Source organism: Oculina patagonica, chromosome 4, assembly GCF_052425735.1.
Source record: "Oculina patagonica isolate OP01 chromosome 4, crgOcupat, whole genome shotgun sequence".
Lineage (NCBI taxonomy): Eukaryota > Metazoa > Cnidaria > Anthozoa > Scleractinia > Oculinidae > Oculina > Oculina patagonica.
Genome location: NC_135761.1, coordinates 52,850,059 through 52,868,403, shown reverse-complemented (window position 1 = coordinate 52,868,403; position 18,345 = coordinate 52,850,059). Strand labels below are relative to the sequence as shown.

General features: G+C 39.7%; 1 protein-coding gene across 2 annotated transcripts; it reads right to left on the bottom strand.

The window, feature by feature from the left end:
* Positions 1-348: 348 nt before the first annotated feature.
* On the bottom strand, positions 349-18,048 carry LOC144650590 (glutamate receptor ionotropic, kainate 2-like). Of its 2 annotated transcripts, XR_013570152.1 has the most exons (15): positions 17,855-18,048; positions 17,604-17,759; positions 15,049-15,318; positions 14,431-14,690; positions 12,631-12,756; positions 12,085-12,261; positions 10,840-10,947; positions 10,050-10,193; positions 9,004-9,201; positions 7,930-8,342; positions 6,960-7,121; positions 5,476-5,664; positions 4,095-4,416; positions 1,852-2,752; positions 349-1,782 (listed from the first exon to the last, which is right to left on the bottom strand). XR_013570152.1 is itself a non-coding variant. In XM_078510300.1 (14 exons), the coding sequence occupies exons 1-14, from the start codon at positions 17,934-17,936 to the stop codon at positions 2,564-2,566; spliced, it is 2,796 nt and encodes a 931-aa protein (XP_078366426.1). In that variant the 5' UTR covers positions 17,937-18,048; the 3' UTR covers positions 349-2,563. The 2 variants fall into 2 exon arrangements, 1 of the variants encoding a protein (XP_078366426.1); XM_078510300.1 differs by having other exon boundaries at positions 349-2,752.
* Positions 18,049-18,345: the final 297 nt, after the last annotated feature.

Below are 18,345 nucleotides of genomic sequence, written 5' to 3'. Positions count from 1 at the left end.
AATAGAATTACATTAATACGGACATGCAGCATTTTGAGCAAAGCATCTTCTCATGCATGATAATTTGCATAATCAAGTGCAATTATTGCATTGGACACGTCCCTCTTAACTGGTAAAAATACCGGTTTAAAACTGAAATTTAAAGTAAAAAACTTTTGTCCATGTTGCGTCCTGTTCGTTTTAACGCCTGTTTGTTTTTGTTCGCTGCTTTTTCAAAAACAAATAAGAAAAAAGAGAGGCGGCCCCAAAAAATGAAGCGGGCGGGACGAGAAACATTTGTATTTTTTACTTGGCCTAATCCGCGTTTGCAACCATAATAAAAATACACATCGGTGAAATCCAGTGATGTCAGTTTTTATAACCTCTTTATTGAGACAAGCCTTTCTAAACAGATAAATTAAACTATCTACATTAATCTATTTCTTTTATTACATAGCGGAAACTTTTTCCCCTTTAGCGCGCGCTATTTCTTCGAGAAACGTCGAGATTCTCGGACAACAAAAATTTCATGTTTCCCTTTGGGACCAGTAATTAAGTGTTGATTATTTACCTATCTTTAAAAGATTATACTCAAGTATTATACAGTATTTTATCTTATGATAATCCCTCTAAGACTAAATATCTCTTTATAAATAAAAATTAGCTTATTTTACACAGTTAAGCTCTTATGGCTGGCTTTGTACCTATCCTGTACTAGGCATTGTGTTTGAACCACGGTAAAATTTGCAACGTCAATAATTAGGCGTTAATTTTGGCCACTGGATAAACAATTTAGCAATCGTACAAGCATCCTCGGAAACCCAGGGGCAGTTAGTGGGGGCGGGGGAAAGCCTATACGGGCGAAAACAAAAATCGGCGAAGAAAAGTGACTTTCCTTCGCCGTTTTTTTTTTTCGCCCGTATAGGCTTTCCCCCCGCCCCCCACTTACTGCCCCTGGGTATCCGAGGATGTCGTACAAGTTGAAAAATGGAGATTTTGCTTTACACTTAAAATGCGTGGCACCGTTATATTACTACAGCCACATAACTATCTGTCGTAAAATGCAGAAAAGCTGGAAATATTTCGATCAATACGTAGTGGGGAAGCTAAATGTCGTACATTTTAGAAATAAATTACATTTTTGCTAAATCGCTAAATTTGCTAATTTTATAATAACAATTAAATTTTAATTAAGTTAATTTTCTACCTCGGGCATAATAAATACTAGTTACAGATAAAATGCCTATGGATATCGACGCAAAAATGGAGATTAAATACCCTTATATTATCGCCGCTATGAGTAAACAGTCAATATAGCCACGGATAAACTATTCCGTTTAAACCTCCGACAACGATGGCGATTTTCAAAATGGTTGTCTACCTCAATTATTCATTATAGCTGTCAGCTAATTACTAAATACATTATCATACTTAGTTATATTAATTTAAAAGTATCGATAAGAACAGCATACAAAGGTATGTAAAACAATTCCTACATGTATGTCGTTGTGTTGTACGGAAACATCTCTAAAGAGACTGTCTCTCTCACAGACAGATACCTTTTTTTAACACACACCGGCCTCTCTAAAGCGGAAACCTCCCTAACCAAGGGACTTCTCTGTAATGGACACCTTAAACACCACTCTAACGTGGACACCAATTTAAAATAGACACTTTCCTAAAGCAGAAAAATCCCCAAAACAAGGAATTCTTTGAAGCGGACCCCTCAAACATCTCTCATAAGGGAACGCCAATCTGAAAGAGATACCTTCCTAATTAAGTAGACAGCTCTCAATCACACCTCTCTTAAACAACAAACCTCTCTTAGATGCCATAGGTCTCTAATGATGTGGACAGCTCTCTACTGTCCACAGCTATTTCACACACATAATTCTCTAACTAATAAACAACTGAACCTTAAGCGGACACTTTTCTAATACTGGGAGCTCTCTAAGTAAAACCCCACTCTCTCAAAAACGGACACCTTCTTAAAACAAACACTTCTCTTAAATGGGCACCTCTCTTAAGAGGAGATTCAGCAATATCCTTCATTTTGTGTTTCATCTTTTCCAAATCGAACACTTCTCACTGGTAATATAGGCTATCAGAGCTGGTCAAGGTCGTGTCCTTTTGGAAGGCCATCTACTTATCAAATGTTTTTTTTAAACTACATTTAGCCTATTTGATTACTATAGCTTTTACCTTCATAAAAAAGTGCCTAGGAAACACATTCGTCCTTTAAACTACGCCCTGATAATTCTATAATCCCAAAATTCAAGTAAGCAATGCTGTATTTTAGCGGTGCATCATAGCTAGCTGTAACAACAACACCATAGCAGCCAATTATTATTGCTTTCTCCTTCATAAAAAATGCCTAGGGAACACATTCATCTGCTAAACTGCACCCTTATAATTCTATAATCCCAAAATTCAAGTAAGCAATGCTGTATTGTAGCTATGCATCATAACTAGCTGTAACAACAACACCTTATCAACCAAGTAATATTAATAATATTATATTATCTTATCTCTAATACTCTTCATGAGTCGCATGTATCGGTACCCTATCCGTGTGTCCATCGCATCATATGGCTGCACCATCTTGGCGGCTGAGAAGAGGCGGTAGCTGCTGATCGTAAGGCTCACTCACGGACAGTTCGTCGCCTGTGTGGTTCTCAGCATTGTTAGGTAACTCGCCTTTGTAAAGATCGTGAAATCCTTTCTTGGTTCGATGTAATCTTTGCCACAGAGCCGCGCATACAGTTCTTGGTGCCTGAAACGACAAACGAGCTCTAGTTTAGTTTTATGAGATGTTCGACCGTCTCTTCACTACAGTGACTACCTTTTCTTCTACTTTCATGTTGTTATGCTATTTAACAATTGGACTACGAGCCCCAGAAGAGGAGGGAATCCCTTAATCCCTTAACCCTCAATTATTACGTTCAGTAAACTGCATCGCAAAAACCCACAAAAAGGCTAAAATTCGCGGTTTTGAGCTACAAGGACGACAAGGCACGTGTACAATGATTGAGGTAACTTTACGTTTATTTTGAACATAAATGTGAATATTTCTCGCTATAGTTTATGCTTATATGAACGTTTGAATGTTTCCCATACATTCCTTTATACCCGGGTTATAATTTTGAAACATCGACAGTCGCTACTTTTGTGCGGGCCCCCTGTGTCCGCAGATGAACACTCTCGCGCTTCGTGATCAATCAGAACCGGAGAAAATTTAGTAGTGAGCTACAAGAGCGAGTTGTCAACGAGGCGCAGCAAAGATTTTTAAAACTCTCATACAAAGCTAGGGGAGTAATCTAATTTTTTAAGTAGTAGTAACTCTAAAGGATTTCAGTTCAAAACGTACAATTTTATGCACTTTTAAGCAAAAACTGAAGAATAACTGCATCCTTGATCATAAAGAGCAACGCGCGCGCAATTGTGTTGTATCAGTGATAAGTAGAAACGCAGCCGTACTTTAGTGGAAATCCGCGAATCTGATTTACTCAAAGAAAACTCAGGCTTGCATCGTAATTGTTAAATAGAAAATGATTGAAGAACCAACCAAATTCGCAAATTTTCAATAGAACAAGTTTTTTTCGCCTTAATAGGAATTTTTCATGGTAAACATTTGTACAATGGAGATTGTGGGTCATTATTAGATGTAAGGCCTGGTTCACACTAGCGACTCGGCATAACGGCAAGGTCACGCAAATGCACCCTCACATTGATGTTTTATGTCACCAGTGTGAACACACATAACGACATGGGAACATGATGACATGCATAACGACAAAGGAAGATGAACTTTTCTTTATGTCGTTTGTCCATGCCGTTATGTCGTTATGTCGCTAGTGTGAACCAGGCCTAAATACGACGCGCCAAGAACAGATGGATATATCGTAAACTTTTGCATGCTTTATGTATCCGCTCAGTATCAACCAAGTAAAATTAATCGCTTTGAAGTTTTAGACAAAGCAATCATCACTAACAAATTCCTGTCGAATTAAAAAAAACGCAGCGATAATTTTATGTAAGGGGGGAAGCTTTGACAGTGGAAAACAACAAACAAATAAGAAATAAAGCGTAACAAAATGATCTGCAAAAAAACCTACCTCTGCATCTCTTGACCTCGTATCCTTATAAGATGCATAAATCAGTTCCAAGAACAGGACAACCATTCCACCAGCCACGCCAACGGCTAAAGTAATGAACACTCCAGCCATGTCACTAAAGTGCAGCTGGTCCCCTCCTTCTTCTGCCGCCTCCTGGGCCGCCTGTGTCTCGGCGCCGCACACGCTGCGGCTTCTAAACCATTTCTCGGTCATGCGCTCCAAGAAGCCTTCCTGCTGCAGCTCCAGCATGGCCACGCTAAAGTTGTGCGTGTAAGGTGAGTGGCGAGGGAGAGCAAATCCGTAGTTGATGCTGCCAAATGGTCTGTAGGAGAAAAAAAATCACCCATTAGAGCAGTTTTTAATTGAGTGTAGTTAACCAAACCAAAGTAATTACTCTGGCCAATCACAGAGGACACAGACAATCTAGTCGCCATCATCGGCTCGTGTCAAGTCACGAGCGCGGGAACGTGCGTGAGCGAGTCACGATTGGTTTGGTTTCTTCTGTTGGCTATGGTGGCGCGGATCCAATCACAGCGGGATGCAAACCAAGCACGCAATACTTCGACACTCGTACCGCTCTATTAAAAAGTGATAATAAATAACCTTTATTTGGACACGGTTGGGTTTAAAGCTAGAAGCTTGTGGGGCCTTGCGTTCCCGATCGAGTTGGAATTTACAATTATAATAATATTTGAAAGTGTTGGTTTTTGTGGAGTGAGGAAAAGTGGGGAACCTGGAAAAAAAACCCTCGGAGCAAGGACGAGAACCAACAACAAACTCAACCCACATATGACGTCGGGTCCGGGATTCAAACCTAGGCCACATTAGTGGGAGGCGATCAAGGGCTCTCTCAACTGCACCATCCCTGCTCCCCCGACACAAGCTGTATCGAACAGTGCCAGTACAGAAAAAATCTAAGGTCTCTAAATCCTTCGAATAAGGGTCAAACCTAGGACCTTGCTCATACCGGACAGACGCTCTACCACTGAGCTACAGGAGAACCTTGGGAGATAGGCCATGTAACTGGGTTCAATTGTGACAAACATCCTGTATACTGCTAGAATTAGGTTAGCTTTGTCGAGTATGATTTGAATGGAAGAAAAATAGTGCTAAATGTTAAACTGGGAAGAACACATTAAAATAAAATAGAATCGACTGTAACAAGGGAAAGGAGGTCCTAACGGCGCTAAAGAAGAAGACGATTTCAGTTAGAGCCACCAACCGCTTTGAGAAAGACACGCTACAAAAAATGCTTTGCTTAGCTCTCAAAGAACATTTTTTAGGCAGCACATTTCCCCTTATCAATAAGCGAACAATACGCCACTTTCCCCGTTTACGTGTTAAAGATGTAAAAAAGAACAATTAACTTGGTGGCGCATACCTTTCAATAAGAGTCAGCGTGTTGCACGGTTCGCGCTGCACCTCATATTCCAGTACAGCGGAGTCCCAAATAAAAGCGTAATTTTCCGTCCGTCGTACTTTTTCAATCGCATACGTCGCGTTCGGTTCCAGTGTTCCATGGCGGTCGATGAAATCCCAAAGCTTCTCGTAGACTGGGAGCGAGGCAGATCTAGAAGAAAACCAGGAAGCGTTGTAGCATGCGTATTTATTGTGTTGGAAAGCGTGGTGGCTAACGGTGGGTGCTTGAAATTGAGTCTGGTCAGTGGGCAAGACAGAGAGGAAAGAAAAATTAAAAAAATTAAAAAAAAAAAAAAAAAAAAAAAAAAAAAAAAAAAAAAAAACCCCCGGAAAAAAAAAAAAAAAAAAAAAAAAAATAAAAAATTCCCCAAAATTTAAAAAACCCCCACCCAATCTTTCAATCTTCCACACTTTTTTCCATCCCTACCTTCTTTTTCATTTGGTGTTTTATTTAAATATTCCTTCACTGTTTTAAGAGGTTATTTTATACATTAAAAAAAAATTGATGGTCATTTCCTATCCTAAGTTTGGCTAAAAACCGTGACACGTCCCTTTAATCCAGTGCCTTCCTTTACCCAGGATTATCCGGCGACAAATAAGTACAATCGACGTATTAGTACAGTCTGACAAAAAAAACTATAGAGTCACCTGCGATGGACTAGCATCCTCTCTATGCGGAGTAACAAAACTCCTAACCGCCTCTTTGTTAAGAAAAAGTCTGCTTTGGAGTCTCGTGACCCATCATGCCGGAGCTAAGCCCAGCTTCAGTAGCATGAAGCGACTAAGAGCATTTCTACTCTTCCATGGATGGGATGCTAGCCTGTCACAGGGTTACCAACGACCATAAATTTGCTATTTTATATTACCCATTTATACACCTGGGTGGGGAGAACCACTATAAAAACTAAAAGTGTCTTGCCAAAGAACACAACCCAGTGGCTCCAGCCAAGGCTAAAGCCCGGACTACTTGATCCAGAGTCTAGCGCAATAACCATTACGCCATCGCGCCTGCCTATATACTAGCAACATGCTCATTGTGTTTTTTTGGGAGAGGGGAGAAAAAAAATAAAAACCAAAAAAAAAAAATAAAATTTTTTTTTCCGTCAAATATATTAACGGCCCTCTGAGAAAAAAAAAATTTAATAGTGGGGGGTAAAAAGAAAAAATTTTTGGTTTTTGATTTATAATTTTATATTTTTTTTTTTTTTTTTTTTTTTTATTATTGTTTTGTTTTCACAAAAATTATAAATGACGGCGGGGAAAAACGAAATCGTTTGTTGGATTTTGAATTTCAGAGTTCGCATTTCACTGAAAACCGCAATAAAGAAAGTAAACATGCTAAACCGGGTTAAATAATCAAATAAGGGATGGTAGATTTGATTTGTTAAGGTTCCGTAAAATGGAATTTACTTATTGACTTATGTATAATTATCATTTATATTTTACTTGAGCATGTTAGCCAGCTGACCAGGAGCGGTTCCAAATTTCACCCTGTCCTGATTGGCCAGATCCTCGATGGTTTTGATTGGATGTTCATATTTGTTGATCGTCAGGAACGCAGCCAGGTTAGCCGTGTAAGTGGCACCAAATATGGAAATGGCAAACCACCTGGTACAAAATGCGATTAGGAAAACAAGTTAACCTATAAGGTCCTATAAGATGGGAATTCCAGGGTTTTGCATTAAGTGGTAGGATCCACGCGTGTTCACTGATCGAGTGCTATGGTCGATTAGGATATAGACCAGAAAATGTCGTCCATGATGGCTTGATCTTTCGAATTCGCTAAGTCATGCGCGCAAGATTTCGATTCCTACTGAATTAAGTATCCCTACACTGAACTCGCCAGTGAATACAAACAAATAGATTGAAGGTTGGTGCTACGGCAGAAGGCAACATTTATTGGCCAATATGTCAACTAGCAAACGTAATCTTCTTCAGGGTCAGTTTTATTATGTGAGGAAAATAATGGCTCTAAAAAGTGAATTCTAAGTATACAATGGTAATGGCAGTATACAATGCTCATCTGACAACAGACAAACCAAGTAAATTTATTCTCCGCTGCGTGAATCTCTGCATGCAGCCAAAGGCTTATTTCGTCAGGGTAAATGTCTATTGCCGCGTAGAAAAGCAAACAGATACCTATAGTTTTAGGTATTTTCAGATAAAAACAACGCTAAGGGCTGGTAACTCAGCCAATCAGAATGCGGTGTATCTACTAATGCAAATAAGACGAGTTGTTTTCCTCTAAAAAAAAGTTACTTCATCTTGTAACACGCACTGTGATTGGTTGTTCAGTCATTTTGCCCGTGCCATGTAAACATTGTTATGACGGGTCATCTATCTATTGCCACACCCACCCCACCCCACCCCCCCTTCCCTCCCCATCCTAACAGAAACGTTATATGACGTGTCTTACCAAGCCAACGTTGTCGCTCTGCCAGAGTGAGAAATTGGATGGAAACCATCTGGACCCTGCTCAAGATAGGAGGCAGCCGCTGCCCAGAACGAATGAAAAAATGACAGCGTGTTCTTTGCGTGCGCTTCCTCGCTCGTGACTTCCGCTGACTGTACGACTCTCCCATAGTATCCATACGGGCTCAAGCGGTCGTAGATCCAGACCACAATTCCTACGATGACTGATGAACTTATAATAGCGATCCATAAAGTTTTTTCAAAGGGATCTAAGAATCCCCAAGTATTGACTTTATTTTCCATGTCTGTTTTCTTCATGATTATCTTGAATCCCAGACTGAAGTAAGGTTGTGTAAAGTCCACGGCCTTCTCTCGCTCCGGGCTAATTGTTAATGTAGAGACGGCTAAAGAGGCTTTCTGTGAAGTAAACACATTTTTCCACTTATTAACTCATCACGTGTTTACCCGATCAAAAAATTCAGAGTAAGGCCCGGGCCAAACATCGAACTTCACATGAGTCAGACCTACTGCAAATGAGCAAAACCTATTGTTTTTGGTCATTTGCATTAATTCGACTCATGTGAAGTTCGACGTTTGGCCCGGGCCTAAAACTCTGTTCGAGCCCCTTTTTACCAAAGTCAACATGCCACTAGGAAAAGCAAACTTTGGTTTTGACAAACGAGAATGAGAGTACTGTAATTTTTGTCAATTTCACGTTTGTTTTACCGCATACGATTTCGTACTTTTCCAATTTGCTGTCTTTGCGATGACATCTGCAAATGGTTAGACATTCTAGTCTTCCCGGACTAAGACGATAAACCGTAGGCCCTGTCTCCTGCATCCTTATTGTTACGGTCAGCGGAGGACGTAAAAGAACCCACACACTTATCATAAAGAGTAGGGCATGGAGTTCCCGGTGTTGTGCTGTGGCCTTTTTCGAAATGACATTGAAGGCATCTGAGAAAATATGCTCATTTCTTGTAAACTGCCTAATGCAGTCTGGTCTATAAGTTGTAAAGCGTATTGGGCGTATGGAAATGCGCTATATAAATACCGTTATTATTTATTATCCGTTTACCTTTCTTGTAAGTTCACCAATTATTCCATTCCATGTACCATCGAGTTGCCTTTCTCCAAAGCTCTCCCTAAGCTCCAGTTCATATTCAAACTGCAGTTTCTTTCGCAGCTCATTTAGAAGGTCAATGCAGAATCCCTCGTATCCCAGACCAGAATCCGTGTCGGTAGAGTTTTCTTTCTTCATGACAAACGGAGGACTCTGAAATTCAGTAAGTAAACAATTTTTTTTGTTTTTCGTGGAAAAAATTACATGATTTCCACTGAGCTTGTCTAACACTTAGGCTGCGTGGCTTAATTAATTGTACCCTACTTATCTTCCTTCAGCAAATTTCGACCTGATAACTCACGTTTTCTTCCCGACCCTTCCCATGTGGACTCGTAGCTCAGTCGGTAGAGCATCGGTGATTTAGTCCGGAGTTTGTGGGTTCGAATCCCAACGAGGCCGAAAGAATTTTTTTTTGCCTCGTGTGGTCCCCAATTTCCTTTCTTAGGACTAACGCTAAGAAGAAATTTCCATTGCTAATTTCAGCACTTCAAACTACTTAAGGTTTAATTCTCTGATTTACAGTTTGCCTAATACCCGGGGAAGGTCCTACCATAATTATATAAGCTAAATGGGTTTGTACCGCTGTGCAAGGTATAGTTAAGTAGAAAATCAGAGTTTCTATTTACTGAGCAAAGATATCATTTACTGGGAAACTGCTCAGTAGTGTGAACAATGTAGTCTAGCTAGAATTTTACACACTTTGAATTAAAGGAAACTTACGTAAATGTTAATACAAATAATTGACTTCATTACGACAACTTTGGACGCAACTAACTGCAACAGTGATAAAGTTTCTGGACAATAGCAAGTATGGGCTACCTAGGGAGATTGAGCGTCTAGTCTAGAGTAGGGTTGCAAAACGCAGCTTAACTTGGTTTAGAATAAAGTATGGGTGCCAGAGTCCCTTCGACACACCCTCACCCAAAAATTCCTAGGGTACCACCCCCCCCCCCCCCGGTCTGTGTTAAAGTTGTACCCTTCCAAGAAAGCAGTTATCATACCAGTGCAATGAGAACTTTGATTCTCCTGTACTTGAGCTCGACACTTGCGAGTTTAGGTACATCCAGCTCACCATCCAGCCACACAATTGGTCTTTTTCTGTCCATAACCAAACGGGGCAAATGGTTGTCATTGTATTCTCCCACCTGGCAGTTTTAGGGTAAAAAATATATATGATTAAAGAACGTTATGCTATTGAGAGGAAACGCGCCCGCTACTCAAACAACTGGCGACCGACCCACCGACTGACTGACTGACTGACTGGCCAACCGACCAACTGACTGACTGACTGACTGACAGACTGACTGACTGACTGACTGACTGACTGACTGACTGACTGACTGACTGACTGACTGACTGACTGACTGACTAACTGACTGACTGACTGACTGACTGACTGACTGACTGACTGGGAGGGAAGAGGGGGCCATATACTAAAAATATACAAGAGATAACTTCGTTGACTTTGGGTGTATATACCTAATTTAAGAAACGTTGACCCTGTGAAAAGCATAAACCACGAACGATACGACCCAATGGTATTCTGGGTAGACAGCATTAGTGAGCTTTATAATATTCCTTTTATTGATAATCAAGATATTTTATTTCTTTGATAGCCTTTAAAGCATGATTTATTCAACCTGTCTTATTATAGCGTTATTCTGTCACAGACGACGATTACTTTTTCCGATTTCCCAGTAAACATTTGGGTCGCATCGTTCATGGTTTACACTTATCATGGGTCAACGATTCTTCAATTAGGTGTATATGCAGTCCATTAAAAGATCATACCTTGACCCATCCTTCATCAGATTGATAATTAACCACATCATAAATCTTCTCTTTTGGGGATCCAGACTTGCTGAAATTGATATCGCTCATAATTCCTGAAGTCTTCACCTGAAGATAAAAAAGGACAAGGAAATCATTATCAATCCCTATCAACGTAGCTTCATTACTGCATCACAATAAAGTCGAAAAGAAAAGCGAGGTATTTCTGAGCGTGGACCAAAATGACTGAAGCACGGAAAAAATAGAAAAAAGTACGCGCGCACGACCCATTTAGTTTATGGTGTTAGCAAAAAGAACGTATATTAAACGAAGTCTTAATTTGTTTGTTCTATTTTTGTGGCCCAGCTAAGACTGCTTTATAATTGGTGAGCTAGGTTATTCGGGTCGGAGGCAGTATTTTAATTTTCACCAAAGTTCTTTATTTCAAACCCACTAATCAAATAATTCTCACAAGTTGATTAAAACTTTGCACTATACATTTCTGACTGCAATTTTTAGACTGCATGAACCCCAAAGAAGACAGTGCTTTGAGACAGGACTTATAAATGCACACTAAAAAATAAAAAAACCAGCCCCCCTCAACAAACAAATATCCCCCAACACCCCATTCCTCCCCACAACACAAACCTACCACATAACGAGCCACAAAAATAAAACTACACCTAAACTCCCCTAAATCTAGAAAACAAAAAAAAACAACACCCCCCTCTTCCCCAGGCCAGAGCCTCAACCACCCCACCCCCCAAACCCCCACAAAACAAAACAAAACTAACTCACCACCCCCAAAAAAACACACGACAAAAAAACCTAACAAAATCTCACCACTCCCCCCAATCCACCCCTACCCCCTCCACATCTACCCCCTCCGACACCCACCCAACACCAAAAACGCAAATCGCGCCGGATTATAACCAAAGAATGCGTCGAAGGAAAGGATAAAGAGAAAGAAGTTATACTAGAGATAGCGTATGTTACAATTAAAAGTGTAGAGTAGACTTTCGACGTGTAATATTTCCCCATACTGCTACAGTTTACACTCTAGTGTAGTATCCATACCAAGAGTAGTACTAGATAGAAAATTTGTGTAATGGTTTACACTATAAAATGGTGTAATTTTACAGTTTTAGCGTTGTAAGACTACACTTTAATTTTTAGTGTGTGGTGTAATGCCACCCTAGCTATACGCAAACGTACAACATTTTTCTTTAAAAGTGAACGAATAGTAACCATAAAAACTTCACTCACGCTTTTCATTTCACTCAATAACACTTCGCCATCAATCCAAGGTTGGACTTCGTTTTTATTTGATCGGCAAAGCCCATTAGCAACCGGAGGCTGTGTAAGCGATTTGTTCTGAGCGAGTATTTGCTCAATAGCCTTTGCAACGGTCAATACAGCGTCATAAATTCGTCCTGATCGCGCCTGTAAAAAATCACAAAAAAATAACCGTGGTCACCGACATCCAAGTAGCTGTTAATTAGCAACCGAGATAACTAATCGAGCTCACTACTTTGAAGATTAAAAAGAGGCATTTTGTTGTTTGCCAAATACGTTCTTTTTATTTACTAGACTCGTACTGTTTAACTCGTTGATCTTTTAACATAACGCCTTTCGTTCATTATTGTCACTCGGGTGATGGCGGTAAGCAATTTTAATCAGTGTAGAATGATTTTATTAAGGCCGTGAAACAAAACCTGATAATAAGGCCTATTTTCACGGCAAAAATGTTCGGCACGGCTCAGTTAAAAGGGTACAAGAAAAGAATGCTGATGGTCGCTGGTGTCAACTTACATTTATAGGAGCAGTTTCTCCGGCATTCTTCCATTCCTCGGAGACGGTGTCAAAGAGCTGACCACGCCCTGTCACAGGCATGCGCAAACCAACTAACCCTTCTTTATAAGAAAGGTCTTTGTCACTCTGAAAAAATTGCACTTCATACAATCAGTATGGGATATTTACGTTTTATAGGGACTAGAGCGCGTTGTTGGATCTACCAGTACTTTGTTAGAACAAACGACTCAGGAGCAACCTCATTCCCAGGGCTTTTCCCTTGGTAATTTACCAAGAGAAAAGCCCTGGGAAACGAGGTTAGACTCAGAAGATCAGACACCGGATAGTCAACAGCAAGAAGCTAAAGAAACTATACCGGAATCTAGTACGTCTCGATACGGACGGAAAAAGGACACGAGTCCTCCGAGACAACTATTTGCCTCGGCATAATGCACATGTAGAAATGTAACCTAGCTAGTACCTATAATTAAACACCAAATTAAATCAAAGTGGGTGAAAAGAAAAACTTAATCTGTAAGAAAAATGGAAAGCAACATCACATAATTTTCATTAAAATATTCTGGAAAAGATGTGTGATCCTCCCCTTGAATTCCTCTTGAATAGCTTACAAAGAGGTATGGCCCTCGCCTTTTGGCGCTCACTTTCACTGATGACCCTCCACTATGAGTGATTACTAGTCCCACAAGCAAAACCCGGGTAACATCGCGGCAAAAAGCTATAGAATAACTCTCATCAGCTTAGGACTGTGCTGGTAGAATACCGCTTTTCACGGTCCGTACCAGAAAGACTTTGGGTTATATTTTCTCAATACAGCCCTTGCGCTCGGTTAATAAGACCTAATCAAGGGCTAATCCATGGCTGTAAAGTGTTATCATCGTCATCATCATCATCCTCATCATTTTTCTTAAAAGTAGAAAATAAAGCTAGTAGAACCAGTGATCGAATTATTTATCAAATGTGGACAAATATGGACACATATAGACTCTTGGTTTTAGGCCATCGTAACTTGATTAAAAATATAACACAAACAGCGGTGATAAACATTATGAAAAATCGCATTTTACTAAACTGTGACGATGTTTACATAGGTAAAACAAAACGACGACTTCATGACAGAAAAACTGAACACTTTAAGGCCCTCGCTAAATGCGACCATCCATCAGCTATTGCTGATCACATAAAAACCACAGGCCATAACATCAAATGGGATCATTTTGAAATCCTTGCGTCAGGCAAAACTGACCTCCACGGCAAAATTAAGGAGACCTTATACATTCAAGAACTACAGCCTTCTTTAAATGCCAATGTCGGCAGTGAGGGGTTGTTACTTTATTAACTAAAATCCTCTCTTGCTGAAATGTAAATATTAAGTTACTGCTGAAGATCAAAAGTCTCAGTCTAGGTTCCAGACCCCTTTCATAAAAATATATAAATAGTTGCCAAAAATTTTAACGGTCATACTTTTGAAAATGTATATAGCTTAGCATACGAAACGTCAAGTTTAGTAAAATGCGATTTTTCATAATGTTTATCACCGCTGTGATAAACACTGTAACGCTGTGATTATGTTTTGCAAACATAATGTTTATCACCGCAGATATATGTCATAACATATATCTGCCTTGCTTGGAGCCATACGATATTCAATGCGGTAATTAATCAACTTATTTCTATTTCTTTTTGTTATTTTAATTAATTAATGATAAATTTTTTCGAGAGCTCCCTGAAAACTCATTTTGGTGAGTGCAGCTTGCTCCTGATAAAATATTTACTTTATTTACAACTGCTAAGACATCTCACCTTAGAAATGGCTCCATCAGTTAAGATCCAGACCCATTCTTTAATCATGTCCAGCTGCTCCGCTTGTTCTAGCACTTGTGGTACATAAATTGCTGAACAGCTTAGCAGTATAACGCGTGCGCCTTTCTCTCTCAGATTCATCAGTTCTTTTGTAGCGTTCACTTTAGCGCTTCCAGGGGTAACCGGAAAATGCTCGATGCCAAGTATCTCCCACTTTTTTCCTGTAGCGAGTTCTTTGAAATCCATCAGAGCATTCATGTCTGGAGAAAAATGCAAGAGAAATAATGTGTAGGGTTGTCATGCTCAATGAGCGAGGTTTTGTAAACAAAGGGTGCACGACTTCTATAGTTGAAGTTTAAATGGCGCGACAGCTGAAAACCACTGCAAATTTCCAGACAGCAGGGCGCCAGTCTGATTTCATTTTAATAATATGGCCACTGTAACTACTCACTTCTGATTGGTCGAAAGCAGATCAATTTATCCCAAATTGGGAGACCAATCTCAGATATTGCAATTCGCCTAATTCGCCGTAAACTGGTTACTTGTTGTTTACTAGTTTTTATACTTTTGTTCTAAAAATTAATAGTGAAAATCCTTAAAAATTGCGCGGTATCTTACCGTAAACAGTGGCAGATGTCAATATTCCCATTCTCTCCCATTTATAATGTTGAATCAAACTCGTCAGCGCCAAGCTCATTCGTAGATCAGTCGGTGACATGCGCATTAAGTACTCATAACGCATCCAATTGTAAAAGAAATCTGGATCCGTGGCAGTGGCTGTAATCTGAGGAATATGGAACTTGGAACACAACGAATGCATGGCTTTTACAGCCGTTGAAGTCCTGGGACCAATGATTGCTATCACACCCTCGGAGAGGAGCTGATTGGCTAAATGAAACAAGCAATGGTAACACACGTTAAATGGTATGTTCACAGTCGAGAAGGGTTCACTTTATTCTCGTCGCCTCCCCTGAGCCAGTTTTATCAATTAAAGTGACACAGCCAAACTTATGTTAAGTGGACACCCTTGAGGAGTGCTCTAGTGTAATGCAGGTATCTGTTTAAAAGATACTTCCATAGGACACATAGGTGGTAAAAATGTCCATTTCAGATCGCGGCCTCTGGGAACGAGATTGATAGAGTCTGGGATAACTTGCATTCGCATGTTTAAAACGAGCCAGTCAAAACTGATAAAAAATGACGGGAAAGGCGCGCGCTAGGGTTAACATTGTTCAAAATACCAAATCGACTACGCCACCAAGCTCCACTTTAATGCAATAACATTTTTTGCAACTTTCGTGCAAGGTTAATGTAATAAACATGTATACGTACTAAATTCAGGAACCCCGGAACAGCCCGGAACCCTCTTACCCTAACTACATATTTCTATCGCACACATTCAGCGGTAATATTTTCACTAAACGGTGCACGCGGGGGGCTGCTAAGCCGGAGCGACTCCAGCTCCTTTTTTTCAAACGATAAGGAATATGATATAATTCGTGTCTGCGCGTGCGTTGACAAAAATCTGTAGTGAAAAAGAAAAACTATTGCGTAATGCGCAAAGCGGGGATAAACACGAAATTGTTTTAAAAAACAATTAAAATTTTTCAGCACGTTTTTACACCGTTTTTATACTATGGGCCGTGACGGTCTTTGTTGACGTCGAGCTAAACCGCAACCTCGTTCCCAGGGTCTGAGGTTGGCTAACGGTGGACCCAACAATATTTCCATTTTCCTCTGAGCTCTTTCCGACACGTCTTTTTCGTTGGTCCTTCCGAAATAATGCTCTGTAATATAATGTACGGTAGACTTTTTTGTTGCAAGGATTTCTACCTGTGCTCGCACCGTTAAACTGTAATTTCTTCGAGAAAAATTGGGCAGATTTGCGCATTAGCATAAAAATGTTATTTGAATTGAGTTCAAATCATTTGTTTAAAAATTATTACAAACCACATCAATATTTAAAAATTCCATTTACCGGGACGTATAAAATTTCCTATTTTAACGCCAGCGGAAAAAACTCTGCATTTTAAAAAACAAAATGCAAAAAGCGGGAAATAAATATTTAGAGGGAAATCTTTTATTTAAGTAAATACCGAATTTCCCGTAAGAAGGACAAAAACATTACATTTTCTTTTCTGCGTTAAATGGCATGCAAGAATTGTTTTCGTTTTGCTGCGTCTGTTGTTGAATTTTGATAAGCTTGGAATTTGACTGTTAGCAAGAGAGGATATGTACAGTCAACTCTCTCAAAGCGGGCTCACTGCATTTCCGACAGCCAGCGGTCTCTGGTAAATTAGAGCGAAGTTTAGCGTTCAGCGAAGTTGTCATTTTGAGAGAATAATTTTTAAGAAGCAGAGGCAGTGGCTAGGGTTTTCTTTAGCTTGATTATTAGGGCACATCTTCCCAAACCAAGCTCTCTCTTGGTCTCTCTTACTCCATGCTGTTATACAGTTCAAGTTCAAATTACTTAAGACCTTTAAATAACGATATAACGACAATTTGGGGAAAGTTAAAGCTAGCATCACACTGCGCTAACCAGTTAGCTGCCCTCAATTTAAATATCTTTTTTCGATTCCCAGTGAATTGAATGTAAGCACAGATTGATGTTTTCCTACCACCCACGCATAAAATTCTTTTTTTAACTTGCAATCATAATTTGCATGAATACCGTATTAAAATTACCGCGAGCGCCCGTGAAAGTTTAATAAGGTTGACAGATTTGAGTATGTGCCAATTAATTGCTTCACTCTTCCTTATGCTGAATAATTAAAACATATTAATTTTACGGATATTTCATTACGAAAAATTGCGTATCTATGCCATAGGTCAATCCCTTAGTGAAAATTTTTGTAGCTTTTAGCGTCGGAACTGAATAAGCGGGTTTTCAATTAATTTCATTGTCACGCTGTTTAGCGCACGAATAGCCGTGCTTCAAGCTCAGTATGGACCCAGCTGCTAAAACACAAACAAATACTGTTCTGATGTCTCTTGCTGCTTGTTTGACCAAACGAGAAAATATATAGGAAATCATAACACAGATATATGCAAGAAAATGCTTGCTGCCAGTTAAGCTTAGAGTCAGCTCAACTCCAACTTCTCACCCCATTAGATAAATCAGGAAGCCCTCTGCAAACCCCCTACAAACCAACTGAGCTTCTGTACGTACTTACCGCTGTAAATATTCTCAAAGGAATTGTCTAAAGCGGCGTACTTCACCGAATAATTTAAACTGATGTTGGGGAGAAAGTTCTGCTTGTTGATAGAGTCTATGGCGAACTTGAAAATTCTTTCATCAAGGTCCGTGCTGTTCTCGGAGAAAATAGCACCTAAAATGGGATTAATTTCGCGTGAGTCGACGGCTAATAACGCCAAACTGAACTTAAATTTTCAAGACAGTTAAATCTTCAATAACCACACATACCTAATGTCAAAATCTGTCGGCCTTGTGCGGGACATAAACACCAAATGTTGATTACGAGAAACGCTAGCTTTATGGAAGACATTTTCACCGTTGGGGATACTGCTCGAAATGAAAACCTCAGGAAACCTCCACAGCGTTATAAATTCTCTTATGTTCAGTTGATTCGCTCGCTTTAATTTGTTTATTCATCATGATTTTCACGCCGTGTGCCCGTATGCAAATTCACCTCTATTCTAAGTGGCGCGATAGATCAATCAATGGTTATCGTAATAACATAAACACACCCTAAAATGTAAGGCAACAAAGTCATTCTGTAAATTTTGTCGGTGATTAATTAATCAAAAAGCATTGTCAAATAAATTTTACACTCTTGCAAATGTTGCTTTTTAACAGAATACGATCAAATTTGTACGTAACGGTCTTTGCGTGTTATGTGTCCCAAAAACGCAAATTTCTCATGATCATGAAGGCGGCTAACAAATTGCACAAAT

What these genes read in the sequence shown, in the direction of transcription:
- LOC144650590 (XM_078510300.1), bottom strand. Translation starts at nt 17,936, where the DNA reads ATGTCTTCCATAAAGCTAGCGTTTCTCGTAATCAACATTTGGTGTTTA. An exon ending in CCGACAGATTTTGACATTAG is followed by an intron (nt 17,760 to 17,854) that starts GTATGTGTGGTT and finishes ATCCCATTTTAG; the next exon opens with GTGCTATTTTCTCCGAGAAC. An exon ending in CTGATGGAGCCATTTCTAAG is followed by an intron (nt 12,757 to 14,430) that starts GTGAGATGTCTT and finishes CAATTTTTTCAG; the next exon opens with AGTGACAAAGACCTTTCTTA.